At 32.1% G+C, this 22,429-nt stretch overlaps 1 protein-coding gene and 1 long non-coding RNA gene across 2 annotated transcripts in view; both read right to left on the bottom strand.

Moving 5' to 3' along the window:
- The window catches only part of LOC149491335 (solute carrier family 7 member 14), a 52,833-nt gene extending 45,106 nt beyond the window's left edge, over window positions 1-7,727 (bottom strand). The window contains exons 1-2 of the mRNA XM_089700251.1: window positions 7,723-7,727; window positions 7,090-7,231 (exon numbers count right to left, since the gene is read on the bottom strand). Coding sequence (XP_089556377.1) covers window positions 7,090-7,231; window positions 7,723-7,727 — 147 coding nt within the window. The remainder of the gene's footprint in view (window positions 1-7,089; window positions 7,232-7,722) is intronic.
- Window positions 1-20,954, bottom strand: part of LOC149491334 (uncharacterized) — a 423,150-nt gene extending 402,196 nt beyond the window's left edge. Inside the window, exon 1 of the long non-coding RNA XR_016316007.1 lies at window positions 20,794-20,954. This is a non-coding gene — a long non-coding RNA (uncharacterized LOC149491334). The remainder of the gene's footprint in view (window positions 1-20,793) is intronic.
- Between the last annotated feature and the right edge of the window lie 1,475 nt (window positions 20,955-22,429).

Here is a 22,429-nt window from a genome sequence, read left to right as displayed (position 1 = left end):
AGACGGCTTTGTCCAACAGTTGACGTCAGGTTGAAACGACGACGAAATATACATAAAGACTAATGAAATATTCAAAATGCTATAAATTTATAAATACCAACGATGTCGATATTAAGAAAAAAAAATCCGCGTTATTTTGTTAAGCATTTCATCACACTGATTGAAAAAAGGCTGTGTTAAATGTTAATTGCCTCTATCGACGTATAAAGTTTTAAACGAACCGTTTGTACACTTTGACAACGTTAAAATAATCTGAACATCACAAATGTACATTTATATTTATCCAGACTATAGCTAGACAATAGAATGCTTGCGGTTAATGTGGTTTCTAGCACGGGCGTGACCTTCACCCCGGATTCCCGACCAGCAGATTTCATGCGTAATTTAACCGACATGACTGTACTATTCAACAGGCCTTGAAGCGCATCTATATACGAGCCTACATATACATAGTTACATCTTATGAAGTACCGATCTATTTTGGGTTTATTGAAATATAAGGAAGACTTTTACTCTTTGTGAATAGTTAAATGAGAGGAGAATTTTATCCGGTCTGATATAATACCTACATTTGGGTAGTTATTAAAACGTTGATAACTATTCGTACTTCAGAATGTAAAAATATTTTTTAAATACGATTTACCTACAAAAAATGTATTAAATACATATACTTAATAGTTTAAAATACAATAGTCAAGCGTTAAAAATTCATAGAATAAAAACATATTCATATGAATTATTTATATTCCTCGACCTGTCCTATCCACGCCTATATTATTATCACGTCCTATTACCAAGAAAATTGCTATGCAGAAAAAATTATATTCGAACAACGTCACTTAAAATATGCTTTAATAAATTTTATTCTGAAAAACATTTCTATGTATTTATTTCATTTTAAGATGTTTAATCAATACCATGCAATAATTTATCTTTGAGAAATTCCGACTCATATCTACAATATACAGGAAATATCCATATGTAATACACACGGTTACTGTACCTGTTAACAGAACACGTCAGTCTGAAGCAACATGGATTAAAGAATGAAAAGAATTTGCAGAAGACAGAACAAAAGCCACCTTTGTCCATAATCAGTAAACTTTCTAGAGATAAACGTGTTTTTTATCATGTTATTCATCGAAATAAATACATTGTATATTTAACCATATCCATTAGTTGATAAATAGTCATATTATTTATCCTAAGTACACAATATATATAGAAACACTATCACCACACGTGTTACAAATTAATATACCCATGAAATAAATTTGCGTTCCAAAGCTAACAAAGCTCCTTCTTCTACGAAAATTAGTGAAAAAGAAATATTATATTATTATTAGTACCTATTATAAATAAATACCAAAAGTAAGAAAAACACAATTGCCAAAATATTTTCCTAGTTGTAGGAATAGAACCTAAACCATCTGTCTGCGAAAGTCATTAATCACTACGCCATCTGCGTGTTTCGGATTTATGCCTAACTATAATATATCTAAGATCAAATAAACTACAGAATTATTATAAACCTTTTAAGAACAGACCTCTATAAAATTTTATTCTGTATTTATAATTCAAGGAAATTAATTTACATTTCACATATTATAATTTAGTTTGGCTGGGAGTAAATTTAATAGGAAATTATAATAAATGGGTTATCATTTTAAGTGTGAAAACGACGTCGATTTTAGTTATTTTCGTGACATTTTACACGAGCAATGAATTCCAGAAATAGATATTATGTACGTAAATTCAATTTGTTGTGCTTTTCTACGTAAATCAGAAATTAATTAATGAGTACCACAAATTTGCCGAAAATAGATTTGACAAATTAGCTAGAAACCATTTTTGTATACTTAAATGGACCAAACGTAATAAAGTAATTATTTAATAATATTTCTCGATGAATCACTTTTACAAAAAAATAATCATTTTGATATAATATCTATAACGAATGTGGGTTGTATTCTCTATAAGATTTCATCTGAAAATAATAAAACTCCTACGAGGAATTCTATAAAAAACGTATCCCACTCTGTTTTGTCAATGTCAGATAAATAAACATGTTTTTCAAACGTAAGTAATCAATATTCTGGAGACGAACTTCAAACCGTTATTCAAAGGAAATCAAGATTGTTATAACCTAATCAATAAGAACAATAATTCAGTTCTGATATTTCATTTCCAAAGCTCACTTTCGGTAAAGGCAATGCGGATGCGAGTGACAGATAAGTGGAGGCTTCTTGGCATAGCTATTAAGTTCATGAGTCATGACATTTTCCATATTACGTTATTTTACTCGTGAACGCAATTTAACACAGATGAAATTACTAAAATATAAATCTCTGGTTTAATAATTAATTAAAACTATGTACATTAGATTAATATAGCTACAGTTGAGGATTGCTTGTGAGTTTTTAATAAAATATTTTCCCATGATAGGATCAGATATTTTAATTGCTTTTTCTTAAAAACAAACGTATTTTCCTAATTACCTAGGTGCGAAAACGTTTCAAACTATGTCTCAAACAGAGAAGAATGTCGCCACTGCATGTTCTTTAAAAAGAAAATATTTTGGAAAGGCGTCGAGACGGCACGCCACGGTTGTGCCACGGTTGCGCCGCCTTTCCAAAGTTATTTCATACAAAATGCCAATAGCGCACCCGATGCACGCCGGCAGTGCGCCCGATGCGCGCCCGATGCGCCCGATGCGCGCCCGCAGTGCGCCCGATGCGCGCCGCGCCGCTTGTATATGTCCCGCGCCTTACACCAAGAGTTTTCTACGTAAATAAGTACAGTATTTCACTATACAGGCTTTTCCTTGATATGGTTCATAACAAGTTTACAAGTATTTAAACCACCACTTCAAGACTTTAACTTTTAAGCGTTTATTTTATGACTTTATATAGGAACACAGTTTTTATACACGTTTTAAAGAAAGCTAAGATGTAGAAGAGACTTCTTAGATAATAATATTATATACAGGGTGTCCCAAAAAGTAGTGATGAACGGAAGCTGGGAGGTAGAGGACCTAGAGGGCTATCCAAATCACCCCCATGTGTGTTATGCGATTTTTCGTATTTTCGGAGTTATGACTCTTTTTTCAATTTTTCACCTATCGCCGAGTACGATGATATTTTCACTCATGGTGACATCAATTATTGCGGAAGATGCTTGATTTTTTTTGTGTGCTACGCTGAAAGATAGGCCAATTCAGTATGGTAATATTTACTATCGTTAGATCTTTGAATGGAATAAAAAAAAGGATGAAATGCCAAGAAAGGTAAAATTTCCCGGTATGTTCACCACTTCAAGGGCCCGTAAAAAAATAAAATCACATAAAAAATGTTTTCCGTTTGGCTTTTAAAAACTTGCTCTATCTATCAGGTAGCTACCCTGAAAATTTCATTTTATTATTCAGAAGGCTTATCAATCGAAAAATTGAAATCTAAATGTGGTAAGTGCAAAAATTTTATTAACATGATGATCATTAAAACCAATAAATAGGTGTTTAATTACCAGAATTTTTTAAAATGACCCCGCTGTTGCTCAGTGCAAGTGCGACATCACCGTAAAAAGTTGTCTTTTAAATGTCTGAATGCCCTTTTATCATTTTTAATGGTTTCTTCTGCTACTATGAATTTCCGGGTTATTTCGTCCAAATTGTAGCAGTCTCTCGTCTTTGTAGTATCCCCACGGAAAAAAATCAATATGGTTTATGTCCGGAGACCGTTCAGGCCAGGCTAAAGGGTAAAGATACCCTGAAAGATGGATTGGTCGTTGCAGCCTGCGCATGCGCCGGTGACGCTTGCCTTAAAACCTGGCCTCCACGGTCCCTCGACCTAAACCCAATTGATTTGTTTCAATGGGGATACTAAATAGACCTCGGCTACTTGAGAGAATGCCACAATTTGGACGAAATAGCCCGGAAATTCATAGTAGCAGAAGAAACCATTTAAAATTATAAAAGGGCATAAAGACATTTAATAGACAACTTTTTACGGTGATGTCGCACTTGCATTGAGCAACAGCGGGGTTATTTTAAAATAATTCTGGTAACTAAACACCTATTTATTGGTTTTAATGATCATCATGTTAATAAAATTTTTGCACTTACCACATTTAGATTTCAATTTTTCGATTGAAGCCTTCTGAATAATTAAATGAAATTTTCAGGGTAGCTACCTGATAGATAGAGCAAGTTTTTAAAAGCCAAACGGAAAACTTTTCTTATGTGATTTTATTTTTTTTATGGGCCCTTGAAGTTGTGAACATACTGGGTAATTTTATCTTTCTTGGCATTTAATTCTTTTTTTTATTCCATTCGAAGATCTAACGATAGTAAGTGTTACCATACTGAATTGGCCTATCTTTCAGCTTAGCACACAAAAAAAATCAAGCATCTAGCGCAATAGTTGACGTCACCATGAGTGAAAATATCATCGTACTCGGCGATAAGTGAAAAATTGAAAAAAGAGTCATAACTCCGAAACTACGAAAAATCGCATAACACACATGGGGGTGATTCGGATAGCCCTCTAGGTCCTCTACCTCCTGGCTTCAGTTCATCCATACTTCTTGGGACACCCTGTATATTATATATAATAATAGTGACAAAAGCTAAACAAACATAATTTTCATTTTTACAATCTTAGATAGGTAATTGAATAAAACATGCCCAAAAAAAGCTACCGTATTTATAATTCACTACGTTAAAATGTTTTTACAGTACAATTGTAGAGAAAATGTAAACCAATTTACATATTTTAACATTCGAAAGAACAATACTAACGCTGTAAAGCTCTAAAGTGTTTGTGTATCGGAAATAAAAATCTACATATTGTATTATGGATATAGTATGTATGTGCCTATTAAAATGTATAGTCTGTGGCTGTAAAAGGTTTACAATTTCTGCACGTGCCTATCCAGGATCCAGGAATTGCGGACTTACAATATTAAAACTAAATAACATGTATGCTTCACTATATAGGAAGTTCTTTTATGATTGAGAGGTGACAATTGATATGAAATATTTCTTTATTTTAACAAAAAGACGCAAAACCGCCATTGAATTCATGTGAGAACTAAATCAAATTTAAATGGCAGGCACCGGCTTTCAAATAAAAAGTCAAAAGGTAAAAAGACAAAGAAAATATAAAATCGATTTATGAACCTGCACCCTTTTTCTGAAGTCGATTAACAAAAATAAATCGCGATGTAATCTTATTTTATTCAAATAACATACAATATACAATCCTTTCGAAATATTCTTTCATACACAATAAAAAAGAAGATATTTACTTTACACTTTAGTTATCTTCAACATTTGCATGCTTCTTCAGTAAGGTCAACCGCAGGTATGATATCTCAAACGCTTAACTCATTACGGAACATCCTGTATAGTATGAATAGTTCTGTTTATGTTCTAGAGGCGGCTTTGAACGCGCAAGGAAAGCATCTTACTTTCTGCTAACTCTTTAAAGTTATTAAACTTTAAAGACATGAAAGGGGTAATTTAAAGTAAGTGGCACATAAAATTTGAAGTATTTCATGCTTGGATGTTATCACATACACTAAACTTTGTTATCTTGTCTTGACATCAAGATATTATACAGGTAATTTATATAAATATTTTTACATTCTCAATATCGATTAAATATTATAAGAAACTGAATTCAGCTCCTTATCTTCATTTAATTGTACGAATATAAGCTCGCTTTACACAAAAGGAACAAAGAAACTATTATGTAAATGACCTTTCGAGTGTTTAAACGTATATTTTCCGCAACGACCGCATTTGTATGGACCGAATCTTTCAACGTTTGGATAGCTACATTCAACGGCTTAATACTAGCAGGACAATCCGGTAATCGCGCACTATTTGTCTATAAGCTTTCGCATACGTGCTGCCACATGCATAAATAATACGTGAACCATGTCCCAATTACACAGCTTAATACGCCGTTATTTCTAGAACGAAATTTCAGTGAGTGCAATTCGGAGGCATTAGAATGATAATAGCGCTTGAAATTCACTTACACGAGCATTGTGATTGGGACAATCGCCCAATAGATCTTATATAATATCTAATAATATCCCTCTAATCGAATTCAGGGCTCAGGCGCTGTAGACAACCTTCACTTGGCTAACAAGCCCTGCTATAAGTACTAGGAGTGATTAGAAATCTCAGATATCATGCTACATAATATGTATTACTTTACATTTTATGTTGCAGAACTCTCATAGACAGAAAGGAGAGATTATCTGTTATGATTGGAGAGGACTCAGCAGTCAGGAATAGGTTTTTAAAACTTTATGGATCACGGGTATATTCTAACTGTTCGTAACTGGTATTTTTTTAACTGTTAGCGTTTGGTGAGCTTTTTGTAAAACTTTTACGATTTCATGTTTTTCAAGCTCAATAAACGTAGTTCAACTACGGACTTTACTGAGCGTTGTTGAAAAGAAACAACCATTAAGATGACGTGTTTTTTTTCATTTCCATTTCTACGGTTATTTTCATTGACATAAATACGTCTACTTTTAAATAAACATTAGCTAAATATATGTAAATTTATGCTCGATAGTCTAGTGACGATATAGACGATCTATTCCTAATTTTTACGGTACATTGGCGGTGCACGTGGTCGCTAATCGCTAATACACTTTATGAGAACTTCGCGACATAATAGTTTTACTTCGAATTTATTATCCATCACATCGGAGTACTGCGGTAATAAAATCATGGGTAAATTGCTTCTATATATAAATTAAGGTATTTGTAACTTATCGATGTATCATTTTCTTGCAGATTTGTTTTTCTGTTAATCTAGTTTTGTGTAGATATTAGAATACAGAAAAATCGTAAAATTTTGATAGCCTTGTTCTTGGAAAATATATTTAAATCTATAGTTAGTTTAGTTAGCTAGAACATACATCGAACGCACAATTTAAAGTTCATAATATTGAAGATATTTCAAGCTATTGAAAGGGATTTAAACCCGAATGCATTATTCACTGTTCACTATAAAAGACGCTCTACACATAGATCATAGATCAATATAATATAAATAAACATAAGCATACCGACAGCCGCTGCTTCCCCGGCCCCGGCAGCTCCTGGCCCTCGATGTCCTTCGGGTTGCGAGTCCGGATCAGCTTAGTGAAGATGTTGTGTCCATCACGGCGGACAGTGCCCCAGTCCACCGCCCTCAGGCGGTGTAATGCGCTGTAAAGAATACCATATTATAGTTTCATCATCATCATCCCTTTTGTTCCCACTGCAGCAGGACATTATATAGTATACGACCGAGTAATTTACTAGCAGCTTCACTTATGTTGGCTATATAAGAAATACCTAGTTAAATTAAATTTACGCTTTATTAATATAAACTCGACCAAGAAGACCATACTATCTATTTTAGTTACCAGATAATAAATAAAGTTTAAAAAACACGCTTTATTAAGAAACCATTAAATTATGTTATAATCACCGATTATTGATAAGTGTGCGAAGTCGAAGTTAAACCTGTTAGATTAAAATGGGTCAAAATCGAGTCTTACACGTAAGACTGGATCGTTTATGTACAAAAATACACATTATGATTTGAACATAGACATAACATACAAGTAAAAGCTTGGTTAAAACCATGTATGTTATTTGAAAGCTTTCTAATAGTAGAGCATGTCTTAAAATCGATCGAATAGTTTTTGAGTTACGTCATTATATTACACACAAATATCAACTCAAACTCAATGGCTGTTGAAGATAAGAGGAGTTACCATCAAATATCACTCAGCTCCATGAAAGTTATTTGTTATTGCTATTGTTTCTCTCGATCGATTTTAGATTTACTATGTATTGTTCAATACTATATTGATATGTTTAAAATGTTTATAAACAATTATTTACAAATAACTTGTAATTAACAATTAGTAGGTATCCTGCGTCTTTTTGTTCTTAAAAAAAATTTCTTATCTTATTCCTTGATAGTATAATTTCAACGATATACACATGCACTCGTATATATGAGTACGTATAATTTATTTGTATTTTACTGTCACAGAAGACCTTGTTTTGTTTGATTATTGTTTATAATTTGTACCTTCATGTAGAAAAACAAAGAGCTGAATAAATAGCAGTTTTATAATGATATAAAATTACCGTGTCGTAATTTATTTTCCAACAGCAACGTAGTTATAATTTACCTATGAAAAAAAAAACAATCTAGAAGGACAAAGCCCAGTAAACTCGTGAAGAATATCGATTTGTGAAGTTGATGTAAAAGCATCCGACCCCCCCTCGTCACACATAATACAATTTGAAAAAAAGATAAACCCAAAAATTATTCTTCATATAAAGGAATTCGAAACTATTGTCTAAATTGTTTAACTAATATGATTGCATTCAATGAGTCTGCTTCAATCGAATATATCATTAACTTTAGATTTGGATTCTGGAACGAAACGCTGAAAAACAAGCAGTTTTAACCGTATTACCAATTAAACGTATTTCAGTACCGGAGTAGTAGGTAATTTTACTGCCAAATAAGGGTATACAAGACAATGAGACTTAAACACGTAAGATAAAGCTTTGGATAAAGTCATATCTATGTATCATCGTAATTCAACTCTAATTAGTTTGGAAACATAAGTATGGAGCGGTGAACTTAGAATCTTTAACAAGTCACCCATATATTAACTTTACTTTTACCTATATGTCCATTCTTTAGAGTCTGTAAATTGAAGATATCGATTACCGAAAATCGAATTGAATCGAATCATCTCTTACTTGCAAATATTATTTTTTATATACTATTCTTTTCAGCGATGTTTGTGCGACCAGTCAGTGTGAAATTCATTTTTATTGAACTGTAACTTTTAGGAGTTTCAGGTCTGTGACTTTTAGAAGTCTTATAAATGTGATTCAAAAATTTAAACCGTCGTAACTCGTAAGCGAGTTTATATTTAAAAGAGAAAAGTATTTCTCTCTGGCTGTGGCGTAAAACTTGTATATCGTTAATACTTTAATACCAATATTTAATTGTTATTACTTTAATACCAATATTGATATAGAAATATCCATTAAATAAATTAAACACGAATTGGATTTGTCAAACTTATTCACTTGATAAATTAACAAATAGTTATTTTCGTACTCGTCAATATAATTTACTTTGGTGAACCATTAATGTTTATTGTAGCAATTCATTTGCATCTGAGTGACGTTTATAATATTAATTAATATGGTCAATTTGCTTTATTCGATTACAGAAATTATCGGTTCATATGCATAGATACATGCGGCGCAGTGCTTAGGGTTTTTTTCTGCATAGAATTATATGAGTAAGAGTTTGACCGTGACATCGAAGGTATATAGTAGGTAATATAGGTAAAGTACATTGATTATTTATTAACTCATACTTACACATACAAATTACCTAGCAAAAATGAACTAGGTATAGGTACTTACATACTATACTTTATTATACACGAAATGCAAAATACTTTCAGTACGCGACCACCGAAATTGTATTCGCACATCCGATTTCGCGTGTTAGCTCGCAAAACAGTATTTAAATTTCGTTGATTTTCACCTGAAATACAATTTTAATTCAGGATGTTGGATATCGAGAAGTTTTAATTAACTTGTCCATCACTTTTATATGTAGTTCAATTAACGTGATGGCTCAGAAGCTATAGGTCAAGTTGGAGTGTATGTATAATATCCGCTAAGATGATTGAGATCTCACCTGTACACGTGTGGCAATATACATATTGCTGTATATATTTGCTTTCCACGTATTTGCTTCGAGGAAAATCTTTTTAAGATAATACCTAGCAGTCTTCTTATCTTTGTATAAAATGATATTATATCATTTAGCATATGTATCGCATCTTTTAAATAAATAATAGAATGATGTTGATACAAATTGTACGCTCAAGATCTAACAAATTACGTATCAATTACTTTTACAACGCAGAAGGCGTAGATAAATAAATCAACTCGTTTCAATAAAGAACAAAACAGATAAGGCAATATATCCACTGAACCGATAAATGTAGAAAACTAAACCCGTTTGAATACCATATTTTTCTCTCAATCTAATGTTCCCACAATTTCTTGAATAAAAACAAAAAGTTTAATTTCTTCACTAACAACGTACCTCGTCTCGCTAATAATTTAATATTTCACAATGTTGTTGTATAACTAAGAACAATGTTTCAACTCTACTACATATATAATAAAATTCCTTCAAATACCTGCTCATTCTTTTTTTGTTCCGTAATTGATTTGTGGAATAAGTTATTGTTTTCTTTTTATTAATATTAAAATGAAAACAAAGATCAATACAAAGAGCTTTATCCGGCGATACATTTTTATAAAGCTGCGTTCATCCCGAATAATATACTTTTGTCTCTATTGTACCTCCCACGTTGGAAAGTGCTATTAGTCTGATAATCCCTTCAATTCTCAATTCATGTTACAAGGTAGCCATAACCGATGATAGCTTTCATCCGAATGATCTTCAATGGGAGTTTAGTGCTTTGACAATTTGCACATATCGACTTGATGCGACCCAATACGATTCTCATTCCATGAAAGCGTTAGTTAGCTTTGTTCACATAAAATTGTAGCCGTCGTATATCTCTCTATTATCCTATATAATGGACAAAGGCTATAAGCCTAAGAGGACTAGACTAAGAGAGCTGACAGGGTGTGAAAAAGCTTTTAGATAAAATATACGTGGAAAACAAATCCCACTCGCACCGGCACCAATTAGTCGAAGTTAGGTGACATTAAGAAGAATTGACGCAAAGGTCAGATGTGCATTGTGCAGGATACGTGGAGGTAGACGGAAAATAACGGTTTGAGACTAAACGAATAAGACTTATCTGGAAAACTACTCCAATCCGACCTTCTGAAGCTTTCTCGTTGTCCATTCGTATGTTTTTTCAGAACCTTTTTGTAAATATATCTTATGACCTGAACTTTTACATCCGTAAAATAAATGAAATGTAATTTTACTATGATGATATCTGACTATATATTTTATAAACGATAGTTTAATTAAAATTCAATTCAAGTAGGTGCCTAGGTACTTTAGTATTGATGTCTTTTGCATTTCCATTCCTTCATTAAGCTTTTAAGAATAGAGTATATGGTAATGTTAGAATTTTATCTATTGCAGAAAAAATGTTGTGTGGTTTTATGAAACCACGGTAAAAGTGAAACTGTTCGAACGGTTCCGAACACTGCTTTGTGTAGCGCATGTCGCGTGACGGTCGGCTGCCGAGTAGGTATACCTACTCTACACAGACCAAAAAGTTTGAGACGATGTAATAAAAGTTTCACTTTAATAAAAATATGCAAATATTGTAGAAATCCTATAGTTGGAACACAATATCATTTGAAATCTTTAACAAACGTTGACAGGGCTGTTTTAGCAAAATCAGGGCATATGTCGCCAAATCCTATTATATAACCATTTTAATGGTCAGCTCTGTCAATTTCCATTACTGGGAAATACTAAATCTGTGTTTTATTCATAACATTTTACACAGTATAGGTAGCGAAAAGATTTATACGTTTCTTGATTGACGCGACGATTGTTTGCAGGAAATTTAGGTGTCATAATTTAATTGAGAAATTGCTAATTTTTATTTTGCTTAGGATTATTTATTGTGAATAAAAGTTTAATGCGGTCACCCGTAGCCACACTGACGCCCTTGTCGCATGTCCATGACAATGCACTAAAATAGCCTTGTCGTTGCTTGCTGACACGCCCGTCGAATAAAGTCGTTTGTTGTTTTAGGTTCCAACTACTTGTTTCTCAAGTGGGACTTGGGGCGGATATATTTCATTTGCTTCAGACATCGATTGTCTCACTTTCCGAATCAATATTAATTCTTTTAATTCCCTTTGTATGAAATATAATATGCCTTCGCATTAACGAATAGAGCGGAGGGCCTTTTCGATTAACATTATTCTGTCATTTATTATTCTATTTGCACATCGGTGTGTATGGACACTACCCTAAAATACCTTTTCATCGTTATAGAGATATAAGTGACGTGAGCGGTGAGGGTCAGGCTCGATACCTAATGACCTGTCCGTTTGCTTACTTTGCCATTTTATAATCACAATACAAACTAGATAATTCAATGTTGATTCACTTGGCACTATCGCATTATACCAGAATATACTATTAGTATTTGCAACAAAGCAGTGTAATAACATTAAGACAACATGTAGGTCACGCGTCCACGTAATTATTATAACATCGATAATTCTAATTGTTATTCATTTACCGGATGACATTATTACGCTTCAATGATTAAGGGCACACGCTTGTTTATTATGGGTTAAACGGCAAAAACAAGCTTCTAAATAATTCATGTTTAACTTATGTAAATGATGTTACATGTAGTCACATTATTGAATCCGACGTGTAAGGAAAAGGAAGGACATATTATTTAAATTTGCGTTTGCTCAAAGTTATATGTATTTAAAAAATATTCTATAACTAGTTATATAGTCTGTCTTTGAGTCTCGTACTCCTCATATTTTAAGTACAAAAATAGACTTGTGTAATCGAATACCCCGCTTTCAATTAGTGAAAATACATTTTTGAATCCATTCCGTGTTTCTGTAACAAGCGTAACAGCACCTTTTTTCATTTATTACGGACCTACTCTTAGCGCTCTAAATAATCATGTTGTTTATATCAGGACACGGATAATAGTATGTGGTTATAAAACAATCTTAATTACTTACAATATTCATTATAAATTAATTCTTTGAATTTTATAGACGAACGATAACGTGCGTAGGTACTTATTGTTTTTTTTAATGTAAGTATTAAAACCGTATGATTATTTATTTTTGTAATTTAGTGCAATAATTGATTATTCTGTAAGAATATCTGCAATATTAATTCCGTAAATTTTTAATTTTACCATTAATTACAAATAAAATTTTGATAAAGAAACCAAGAAAGAACCAATAACTAAGGAGCATCTGGTAGATACAACCTGCGACATGGACGACGAAATATTTGCCCAGTTTTCCTTAAGTTTGTCTTGTGCAGCGAATTCTCTGTTCGGCCTTTTACAGTTTGTTCAGCAGAACATATTATTATGTATTAAATATTTAATATACTTAACAAAATAAAAACACAAACCTTCTATTTCTATATACATCGACAGAAAACAGAGCACTTTTATTTACGGAAATGTATTCTTAGGCTGATAATGTACAAAGTTAGAATGTACAATGTTAGTTAGTAAGTTGTATTTGGCGTATATGGGTCTCTAGCTATTAATTTACATTTTTGTACTGTTTGGTAATAAATACTTCTTATTGATATTTTAACCAATAACAGAATCTAATAGCTTTATTATATTAAATTTATTCATAATCACGTTATAGCAAATTATTTTTAAACTTATTCAATATTCATCTCTACGTTATGTTTTCAGAAATACTTAGACTACTTACACGAGCATAATATTATAACGTTTTACCAGATTTACTTCATCGCATAGATACGGCTGAACGAAATCAATTGAATATAGAAAAATAATTTCTTATCATGTAACAAGGAATGCTTTTTATTCCAACACAGCGAGCAATGTCTTAGAAAACTAGTAGAAATACAGACTAGGACTAGGAAGAAATACATTCCATTCTAGTATTTATTTTACGAAGCGGTACCTACTTTTTATATTTCATATAAATAAAAACATAAAACTTTCCGATACACTTTTTCAAGCGGTATGGAATATTTTTATTGAATGTCTAGGTAGAACTGTCAACTGAGAAGTCGCCGACCGGTTGTTCTTGGTTGATAGCAATTAAGTAAACTGTTTTGTTTGACCGGGCTTTTTATACAATTGGCATATTATTATTTACTTTTCACAAAATTGGCATAATATTCAACAATAATAAATTCGATGCTAACTATGACGTTTGATGAATAAAACCTGACAAACATATGAGTAGTTTTTGTCCTACATGTAGACAAGTATAGATATTATAGGTACCTTTATCCAGCGATGTAATCACTTTCGTCAACTATTAAATAGCTATGTTTGGGATAGCTTACGCAAATTGGCTATTAGCATTTGGTGTGAAGCAAATGGAACCGGTAAAGGGTCGGTCACTTAACTGACGAACACAGGGATATAGATGATCTAATATAAAGACCATTAACCAGGAGGCCAGGAGCGTAGCTACCGTGATGGAATCTATGAAGTGTGAGATTGATCGTGGACCAATCAATGTAGGAGCAACTTACTCTGTCCCATCTAGTTATAGTTAATAACTCGACGAACAGATACCGTCAAAACTTCGTGTATTATGTAACAAATGAAGACCCAGTCTACCAATATTATCCAATTATTTCAAGTATAATGTCGATACGTTTTAATGTGAAAAAGATGGCCCATCAAGACGTTATTTACGAGGATGATTTGGATTACAGTCTTGTTTCTACTTCTTTGTTTTTGTGGGTTTATTTTTATTACTTTTGTACTATTAAAAAAATAATGACATGTGGGTCTTAATAAAAGTTAAAATGTTAATAGTTTATATTATGATCATTGTAACTGTGCAAAAGCTTCATAATAATATTATGTCATGTAAAAATGTGCAGCGAAATAGAATGAATGTACGTCTTTTAAAATATTATGCAAATACGATATAGTCCATAAACCAACGCGTCTATGACAAGCAAATTTATGTAAATACACCCTGCTTACAAGTTAGCACCCTCGCTCCACTTCGGCTCTATAGTAAAAAGAAAAGTCATTAAATATTACCAGTGAACTGAAACCTACCCGAGTATGTTAGCGCGTTCATATAAATCAACGTATTAATTCAGAGCTATTTTTGTAATACGAGTTATACGATCCAGTTTGTAAAAGAGACTTAAGTTATTCTAAATTTAATAAATAAATTTCTAATCATTATCTAAGTTTTATCACATTTCCGTCATACCTAATGCTATCCGGATGCAGATAAATCATTTAGTTCTTGCAAAGTCGAAACTTCAAACATTTGGTTTAGGTTACAAATAAAGCTTATATTTTAGTTCAGTAAGTATTGTAGGCTTGGTTATTAAATCGCGAAAAATAAGCTTCAACACAGTATAAAAGTGGATCACCTACGTTAAAGAAAATCGATCAGTGAGACGGATAAGATACATAATATCGGCTCCACACCCACGAGCGGACACTGGATTAGCTTTATAGAAGAATGAGATGATATATCACGATTTTTTTTAATAATTTTGAATTAAATATAAGGACATTTTAAATTTTTAAAGCTCCGAGTACAAGCGATCTAAGATTGTGTTATAATGTATAGGATTCTTGTTTGACTCCTTCAATTTAATGTGAAAATTGCAAGTGTATGTAAATGTTTTATTGGACGAAATACTTCTAATGTCTGAGTGTCGGTTCGTATATAAAATATATATTATTATATATATATAATAAAATAAATATAAATAAATATATTATTATATATAAAATATATATTATTATATATATATAATAAAATATATATTATTCGTATATATCGTATATTAAATAATAAATCATTGATATGGATTCATTCATTATCCAATGCTTCACGATATCAAAAATAGCGACGTCACTAAGCAACTTGTTGGGCATTAATATTAAATATAGGCTTGATAATCATTAATCGCAACAGCTTGTACGAGTATATTCAAATACAAAGGTTATCTAATACCGTTTAAGTCATTCACCCCGATTGTATCACACTCTGTACATGACTGTAGCCAAAGTTCTGTTTGTCTCACTGATCGATTTACACAACGAGGGTTGTATCTCTTACGTACTAGAATAAACGTTAGATAAACGCTTTCGCTAATATAAATTAAATGGATGTAAGTGTTAGTGTTTATTGCAACCACATTATTTACTCACTAATTATTGCTTAAACGTCTTTTATATGGGAGTTGTTTAAGTCTTTGAAATACGACATTATTTAACTACAAATATTCCTATTGAATAATTAATCGCATTTGCAAATTTCTCACTGGCTGTGGAGGTTTTAACGCCCTATAAATATAATATTTCTCTTTTCTATTTATTTCTTTATATTATTTTCTCAAATATTTACTTAAAGGAGCATAACATTTTATCTTATTAAGGCCTTAATCAATAAAATAAAATATAAAAGCTATAAATCTTTTTTCGCTTTAGGGAGGACCCAGCGAACAAATTTAAACAGACGGTGATTATGCATTTTAGACCGATAATTCAAAATCTAGTTATCCAGTATCCTACTAACATAAAGCGGTGCGATGGTTCGTAGTATTACCTAAAAATACCGTAGTGCTTTCTAAAAATGCTGTGTCAAAGCTCAAACTCAAAAGTGCAATAGTCCCCCTGTGAAGTGTACGTGAAAAATGCATAGATTGAGGGATAGTGCTCGCTTTGCTAGTACAAATCTTCCGAAAATATGGGTAAAATCTTTATACCATTAAGGAGTAATAGCAGTACCAGTAGAATAGTTTAGACTATTGCGAAGGTTTGAACTAGCATAAATCTCATATAGCATACCGCTAGATTGGTAAACTGAGGTTAAAATTATGTTAGGCTAGCCGTTCAATTTCCGCTAACCCATAGCTTCCGTTACAACAAAAACGACTCAGTACTTTATACTTTATAATTTATATATGTTACCTCTAAATCCTGTCCAAAATTCCAGTCTATTTTGCCTTACAAAGGATGTTTATCCTCATCAACAAAACAGTAGAGCTTCAACGTATAAACTGGACAAAGGCAAGTAATTTGTTACTTTGAATGATTTATATTATTTTATCCTCATATTATTTGGCGTTTAATTACCCGAGCTTTAATAAATATTTCTTATATAATTTGATTCACTGGACTTAATTAGACGCTTTATAAAGATTAGAGGATTTTATATTTTTTGTTTATTTGTATTTATATACCTATTATAAAAATATTTTTATTGTGAGATAATTATATAACGGATGGTATGACCGTATGAACGGTATGAATCACTCGCCTTAAATGAATACCCAATGCAATTTCGATATTTTGATGTATACCTAAAATACTAATGTCTTCCAAATTACTCAAAATATAATACATAATAACTAAAAGTAAATAAGCTGTCGAGCATTAATATACATAAAACTGGACCTCATATCCGTTCAGTTTATTCTAGTGTAGGTATTCCTCGGATATTGTTTGAACCCAAAACGTCAAAATCAAGATAGATAGGTTATTGTGGTTATATCTTTATATAAAATAGTCTGGCGCGGGACATATACAACCGGCGCGGCGCGCATCGGGCGCACTGCAGGCGCGCATCGGGCGCGCCTCGGGCGCGCTGCCGGCGTGCATCGGGTAAATAAAAATTATTTTCTTAAGAATAAAAATATTTATACTTTTCATGTAATTCTGCGATTCTTACATGCTGTATAAAATTAAAGTATTTACCAGTATAAATCATAATATTTAAAAAGTGTTACAATGTAATTCTAGTGTTGCTTTAAAGACTACCTACATGTAATTATTTATGATAAGATATTATAATTTTTAATTAATATTTGCATAAACAAGTGTTAGCTCTTCAAGACCTTTAATGAAGCATTAGTTATGCCTTATGTAACTGGAATATTATTGTAGCATTAGGTACACTAATGGATTTCAATTAAGTAGGTATAGAATTTCTAAATTAGGCATAACCTTGTCTTTAGAAAAACTCTCATTTTTATAACATTAAATCTTAGCATCTATGATGAAAAAGAAAATTCTGTTGTTACTTTGGGTGATTATTTAATTCCGTAGGAACTTTGTTATATTTAATTGTGAGGAAAATATCTATTACGCAATTGGCCCGACTTTGAGGAGAATGGCGAAGTTTAATAATTCTTAATGTGATTGGATGGACACTATACAAATTAATATATAAAAATCATAATCAATTAACAATATATTTCTACTATCCAATATCCATTGTTATCAGAAATAAAAACATGTAGGATGTAAGCAAACAAATTTAAAGGAGTATTTTAAGAAAACTATCATTTAAGATACGAATGGAAATTAAATGTCTGTAAAAGATGTCTGTGGTCCCTTGACATTGGCTGTATAATTCTTTATGTCCTAAGATGAATCTCAAGATAAATGTTACCGATTAGGAAAAGTTTCACATCAGTTTTTCTTGGCAAATACAAAAACTAGTAGATCGAAATGTGACACTATTGAATAATGCGACCTTCTGAAAGACAAATAACAGACGAATGATTTTTTTGTATCAAATTATACGGTAATAAGTAGGTAGCAAGTATAGGCAGATTATAATCCCTTCTCATTTATATAAAATATCTATTTTATGCCCACAAAATGCATTTTTTGCAGCTATATTGAAACATATTCCTACTGCATTTATTAAACACAACACACGAACAGTATATTTCATAATAAAAGGTATATGAAACCACATTTTCTTCTCACATCTTTCATACTGAATTTTGTTGTTCAGCAAAATATTTGATCCTCTAATCAGACGTTGCTATAATCCGTATTATTTCCCCGGACTGTAGCCTGCGGTGCTTGTAACCTATGCAAGACTGTAGGAAAGATTTTATGTTGGCTTCAGACCAAGCAGAAAATGCAAAATGAGTAAAAAATACTGTACCTTTATTAATAGAAGAATTCATTTTAACAATATGTACCTATGCTATTCGTGTATGCGGCTTTTGTGATTTTAGAAAATCGTTTTTCTTTAATATCCTTAAGAATTCTACAAGGCAAATCCCGATAAACGATAATGTCCCGTGTTTAAACCAACTAGCCTTTGTTCAATATAAAACAACACAAAACTTAACCTAACACAATTAACATTAAACCTGTAAAAACAGACATCACGAGCTATAGAAGGGAGATTAAATCTATAAGACCTGACTTTAAGCAAATTTAGGAGTAATTACAAGGTGCAGTAATTGCCGAAGCAAATATTATGCATCGGAAGTTGCGAGCTTATAGCCTCAAATTTCTCGCTTCCCCGTTCTACATTAGAATCAATTTAACGTAGTTTACACGCTGTTAACTGCATTGGATAAAATTGCGGTAAATGGTTTCGTTTAAGTAATACACTCTTTTGAGTTATACGGTGTTTTTGATATCGATTCTTCCAGTAGTTTATGGTCCGTTTAAAATAGGTCACAATGAGTTATTATAGTGAGTGAATAAATATTTTTCAACATCATAACGTTGAGTTATACGCAAACAATAAATAATATAATATAATATGTACTTAAATAATTAATGAAATATTCTTGTTGGTTAAACGTAAACAAACCAAAGTAAAGTGCGTGTCATAGCGTGTACTGTCTTTACAGATTTACAAACATAACTCAATATCGAGTTTTGGTTGAGACATACTATCGATAAATCTGTGTTGTAATACGAAAACCATATACATATATATCATAGCGATACGTGCAGTGGACCGCAGGCGAGAGTCGTTAGAATGCGAAGGTCGAATGTCGACCGTCGATGGGCTCTAGTATGTATACAACCCTCCTATTAATAAATAGATTCTAGAACATATACACCAATGTGTGATGAAATAGTTTATTACATATTAGCTTTACGCTCGCTTTGTCTAAAACCTAATATGTAAATTATATACTAAACCACAGAATACATAATAGTAGCTAAACGTCCCGCCAAAATTAAACACTTACCTCACCCCGCATGATCAGTCTAAAAATGGTCCATATTTTTCTACAGGGACGATACGCAACGAAGATTGACAACATTCAATCAAATTGACTTAAAGTAATTTTATTATTTTGGATTTGTGATTATCGTTTTTCGTAGAAAATGGTTAGATATTGTGCTGTTTACGGATGTATTTCATCAGAAAAACGCGATTTTTTTTTTACGCTAGTCAAAAATGTGCCAACCATAAAGCGTTAACACACACATTTGCAGTCTCTACAGTGTGACTGTCAAAACGATAATTTTGTATGGAGTGTCCGGGGTGTGCTAAAACCTTTATCGAGAGTCACTATCTTTTTAAAAATACCGCAGATCTATTGCGTGTTTTTAAAGATTTAAGCATACATAGGGATTAGGGATATAGAGACAGAGAAAGCGTCTTTGTTTTATATTATGTAATGATTTAAAATATTATAATAAAAGAGTTTAATTAAAGATAATTAGAATAATATTGGCTAAACCATAAAAATGTTCTATAATATCTGAAACAGAGTCCGCTTAGCGAGAATTAAAAATAAATTCATTAGTGTCGCTCCCTGTTCAAATAGGTTCATGCAATTTACGTCAAAACTCGAGAACAAACTACCAAGTGTACAAAGCACTATTTCTCCGCCGCTTTTAATAAGCCGCGTTTTTTGACGCATATTATTTTCGACAAGTTTTCGACGTATTTTGGGGTTTACTTTGGCAAATAGGATATTGATAAGAAAAAAAGTCATGCCTAGAATTTCAACCGCTTCTAGTAATGCTTTTTCTGTAGTGTTTTACACAAATGTTTTTTTACATCTTATGTAATACCTATTTAGGGTAATTCGAAATTTAATTATGTTATTTATTACTATTACGAAGAAAAAAATCAATGTTTATTAGTAACTTAACATAATGATTGCATATTTAATGCTCTTAATAATGTGTCACGTTTCTGCCTGTCTTTTATATGAATGCAAGGATGTATCACGACTCGAATTTTTATGTTATAATGTTAGCTAATACGCGGTTCTACCGAATACCCGCGGCCCCGTCAATAAAGCGGCACGGCGGAACACAGTGGAGTTTAGTCGGTAGGACCCTGCACTCAGCAGGGTGAGTCCGACATAACCCAGGGCTCTTCCCCCGAGTGCCCTGGGTATGCCTAAATGCATTCTCCACTATAATAAAAAAAAAAAGCTAATTCGTAAATATTTGTTAACGGTTTAAAATCTGCTCTCATTTTGAAACATATTTATTTTCTGGTTAGAGTTGCTGTTTAATGCTGTACGATTAACTCCAGTTTAATGCAAATTTATTTAAACAATAAACGATTTTCAGCTATTTTTCCAACACTTTAATTAAATTTACTAACGAGATATTGAAAGTTAATGAAAAGCTGGATGTAATGAATTGATTCGCGCCTACAAAATGTTCGGAGTTTATTAAAGAGAGGAGTTTCATTGAAAGAGATGAAAAGGGCATCCAGCAAAGGTAGAGTTCAGCCATTGTTTGATCATAGGTCGAAAAATTTAAAGCGCCCGCTTTTTGAAATATCAACCGTGTTCGTTTGTTGTCAGACTTGAGAACGAAAACAACTTCTCACGTATGATAGTTACAGAGTTTCAAAGCACTGAGTGTGTATTATGCTGAGATAACCTTTTTAACGTTGTTTGTGAACTGGGCATTGAAGTATATGTATCACAATTGGTAGGTATAGCAAAGCCTCTTTGATCGTTGTACGAAACATGCTCAATGTATGAAACAAAGTTTGTAATGAACGCGAATTCACATATAACATGAAACTTTTAACTGTTGAACATATTGAATTACGATACTAGTTTAACATATTTACGTTTACTTGTATAGGGACGCGTCGGGTTACATACAATCCACACTAAACAAGAATAAACTAATGTAAATATACTCCGATGTTCAACAAAAAGGTTAACCGAGTGATTGAAATAGATACACGATTATACGTCAATACTGAATAAAATGCCTATCAAATTGGACTGCGATCGGTAAACATGAAAATTCTTTTATTATAAAGATTACCATCGTCATTAGAAGCGAACAGCAACAAGTGTTGAGAATGTTCATTTTTCACTGGATATTATATTGAGGTTCATAAGAATAAATAAATGATTGAATCGGGTGAAATATTACCCTATTATTTGTGTCCGTTCTGTAGCGATCCTATAAATAAAACGACTCGGAGGTGATATGGGCTTTATTGACATCGTATCACAGTTACTATCTTCGGGCCGTATCGTATAAAACAAAGATTTGAATATGTACTAACATGTATTTGTCCTTCCCTTACGTACAGAATATAGAACGATTATACGTATAGAATATAGAACTGGATTTAAGTGCGAATACTTACAAGGTAAATAATGCTTTACAAATTACAGGATGTATTTAAATAATAATAATAGTTATGATATGTTTATTTAAAAGAAATATGCATTGACATAATATTATAATTGGTATATATTTTCATGCCAACATAATAATAATATACAAAAAGTATTTTCAATTAAGTACATACTTAGTTTAGATTTAGATACTTATGTAAAATTGTAAAACTCAAAAATTTGTGCATCGATTGAGAGCTGTGGAGCGTGGCCGTCTGTGGGTTTACGTAAATCAAATAAAA

Source organism: Colias philodice, chromosome 1, assembly GCF_061535455.1.
Source record: "Colias philodice isolate Cphi_HAF_F1 chromosome 1, ilColPhil1 Martin Lab GWU primary, whole genome shotgun sequence".
NCBI classification, from domain to species: domain Eukaryota; kingdom Metazoa; phylum Arthropoda; class Insecta; order Lepidoptera; family Pieridae; genus Colias; species Colias philodice.
This window is presented reverse-complemented; position numbering and strand designations above follow the sequence as displayed.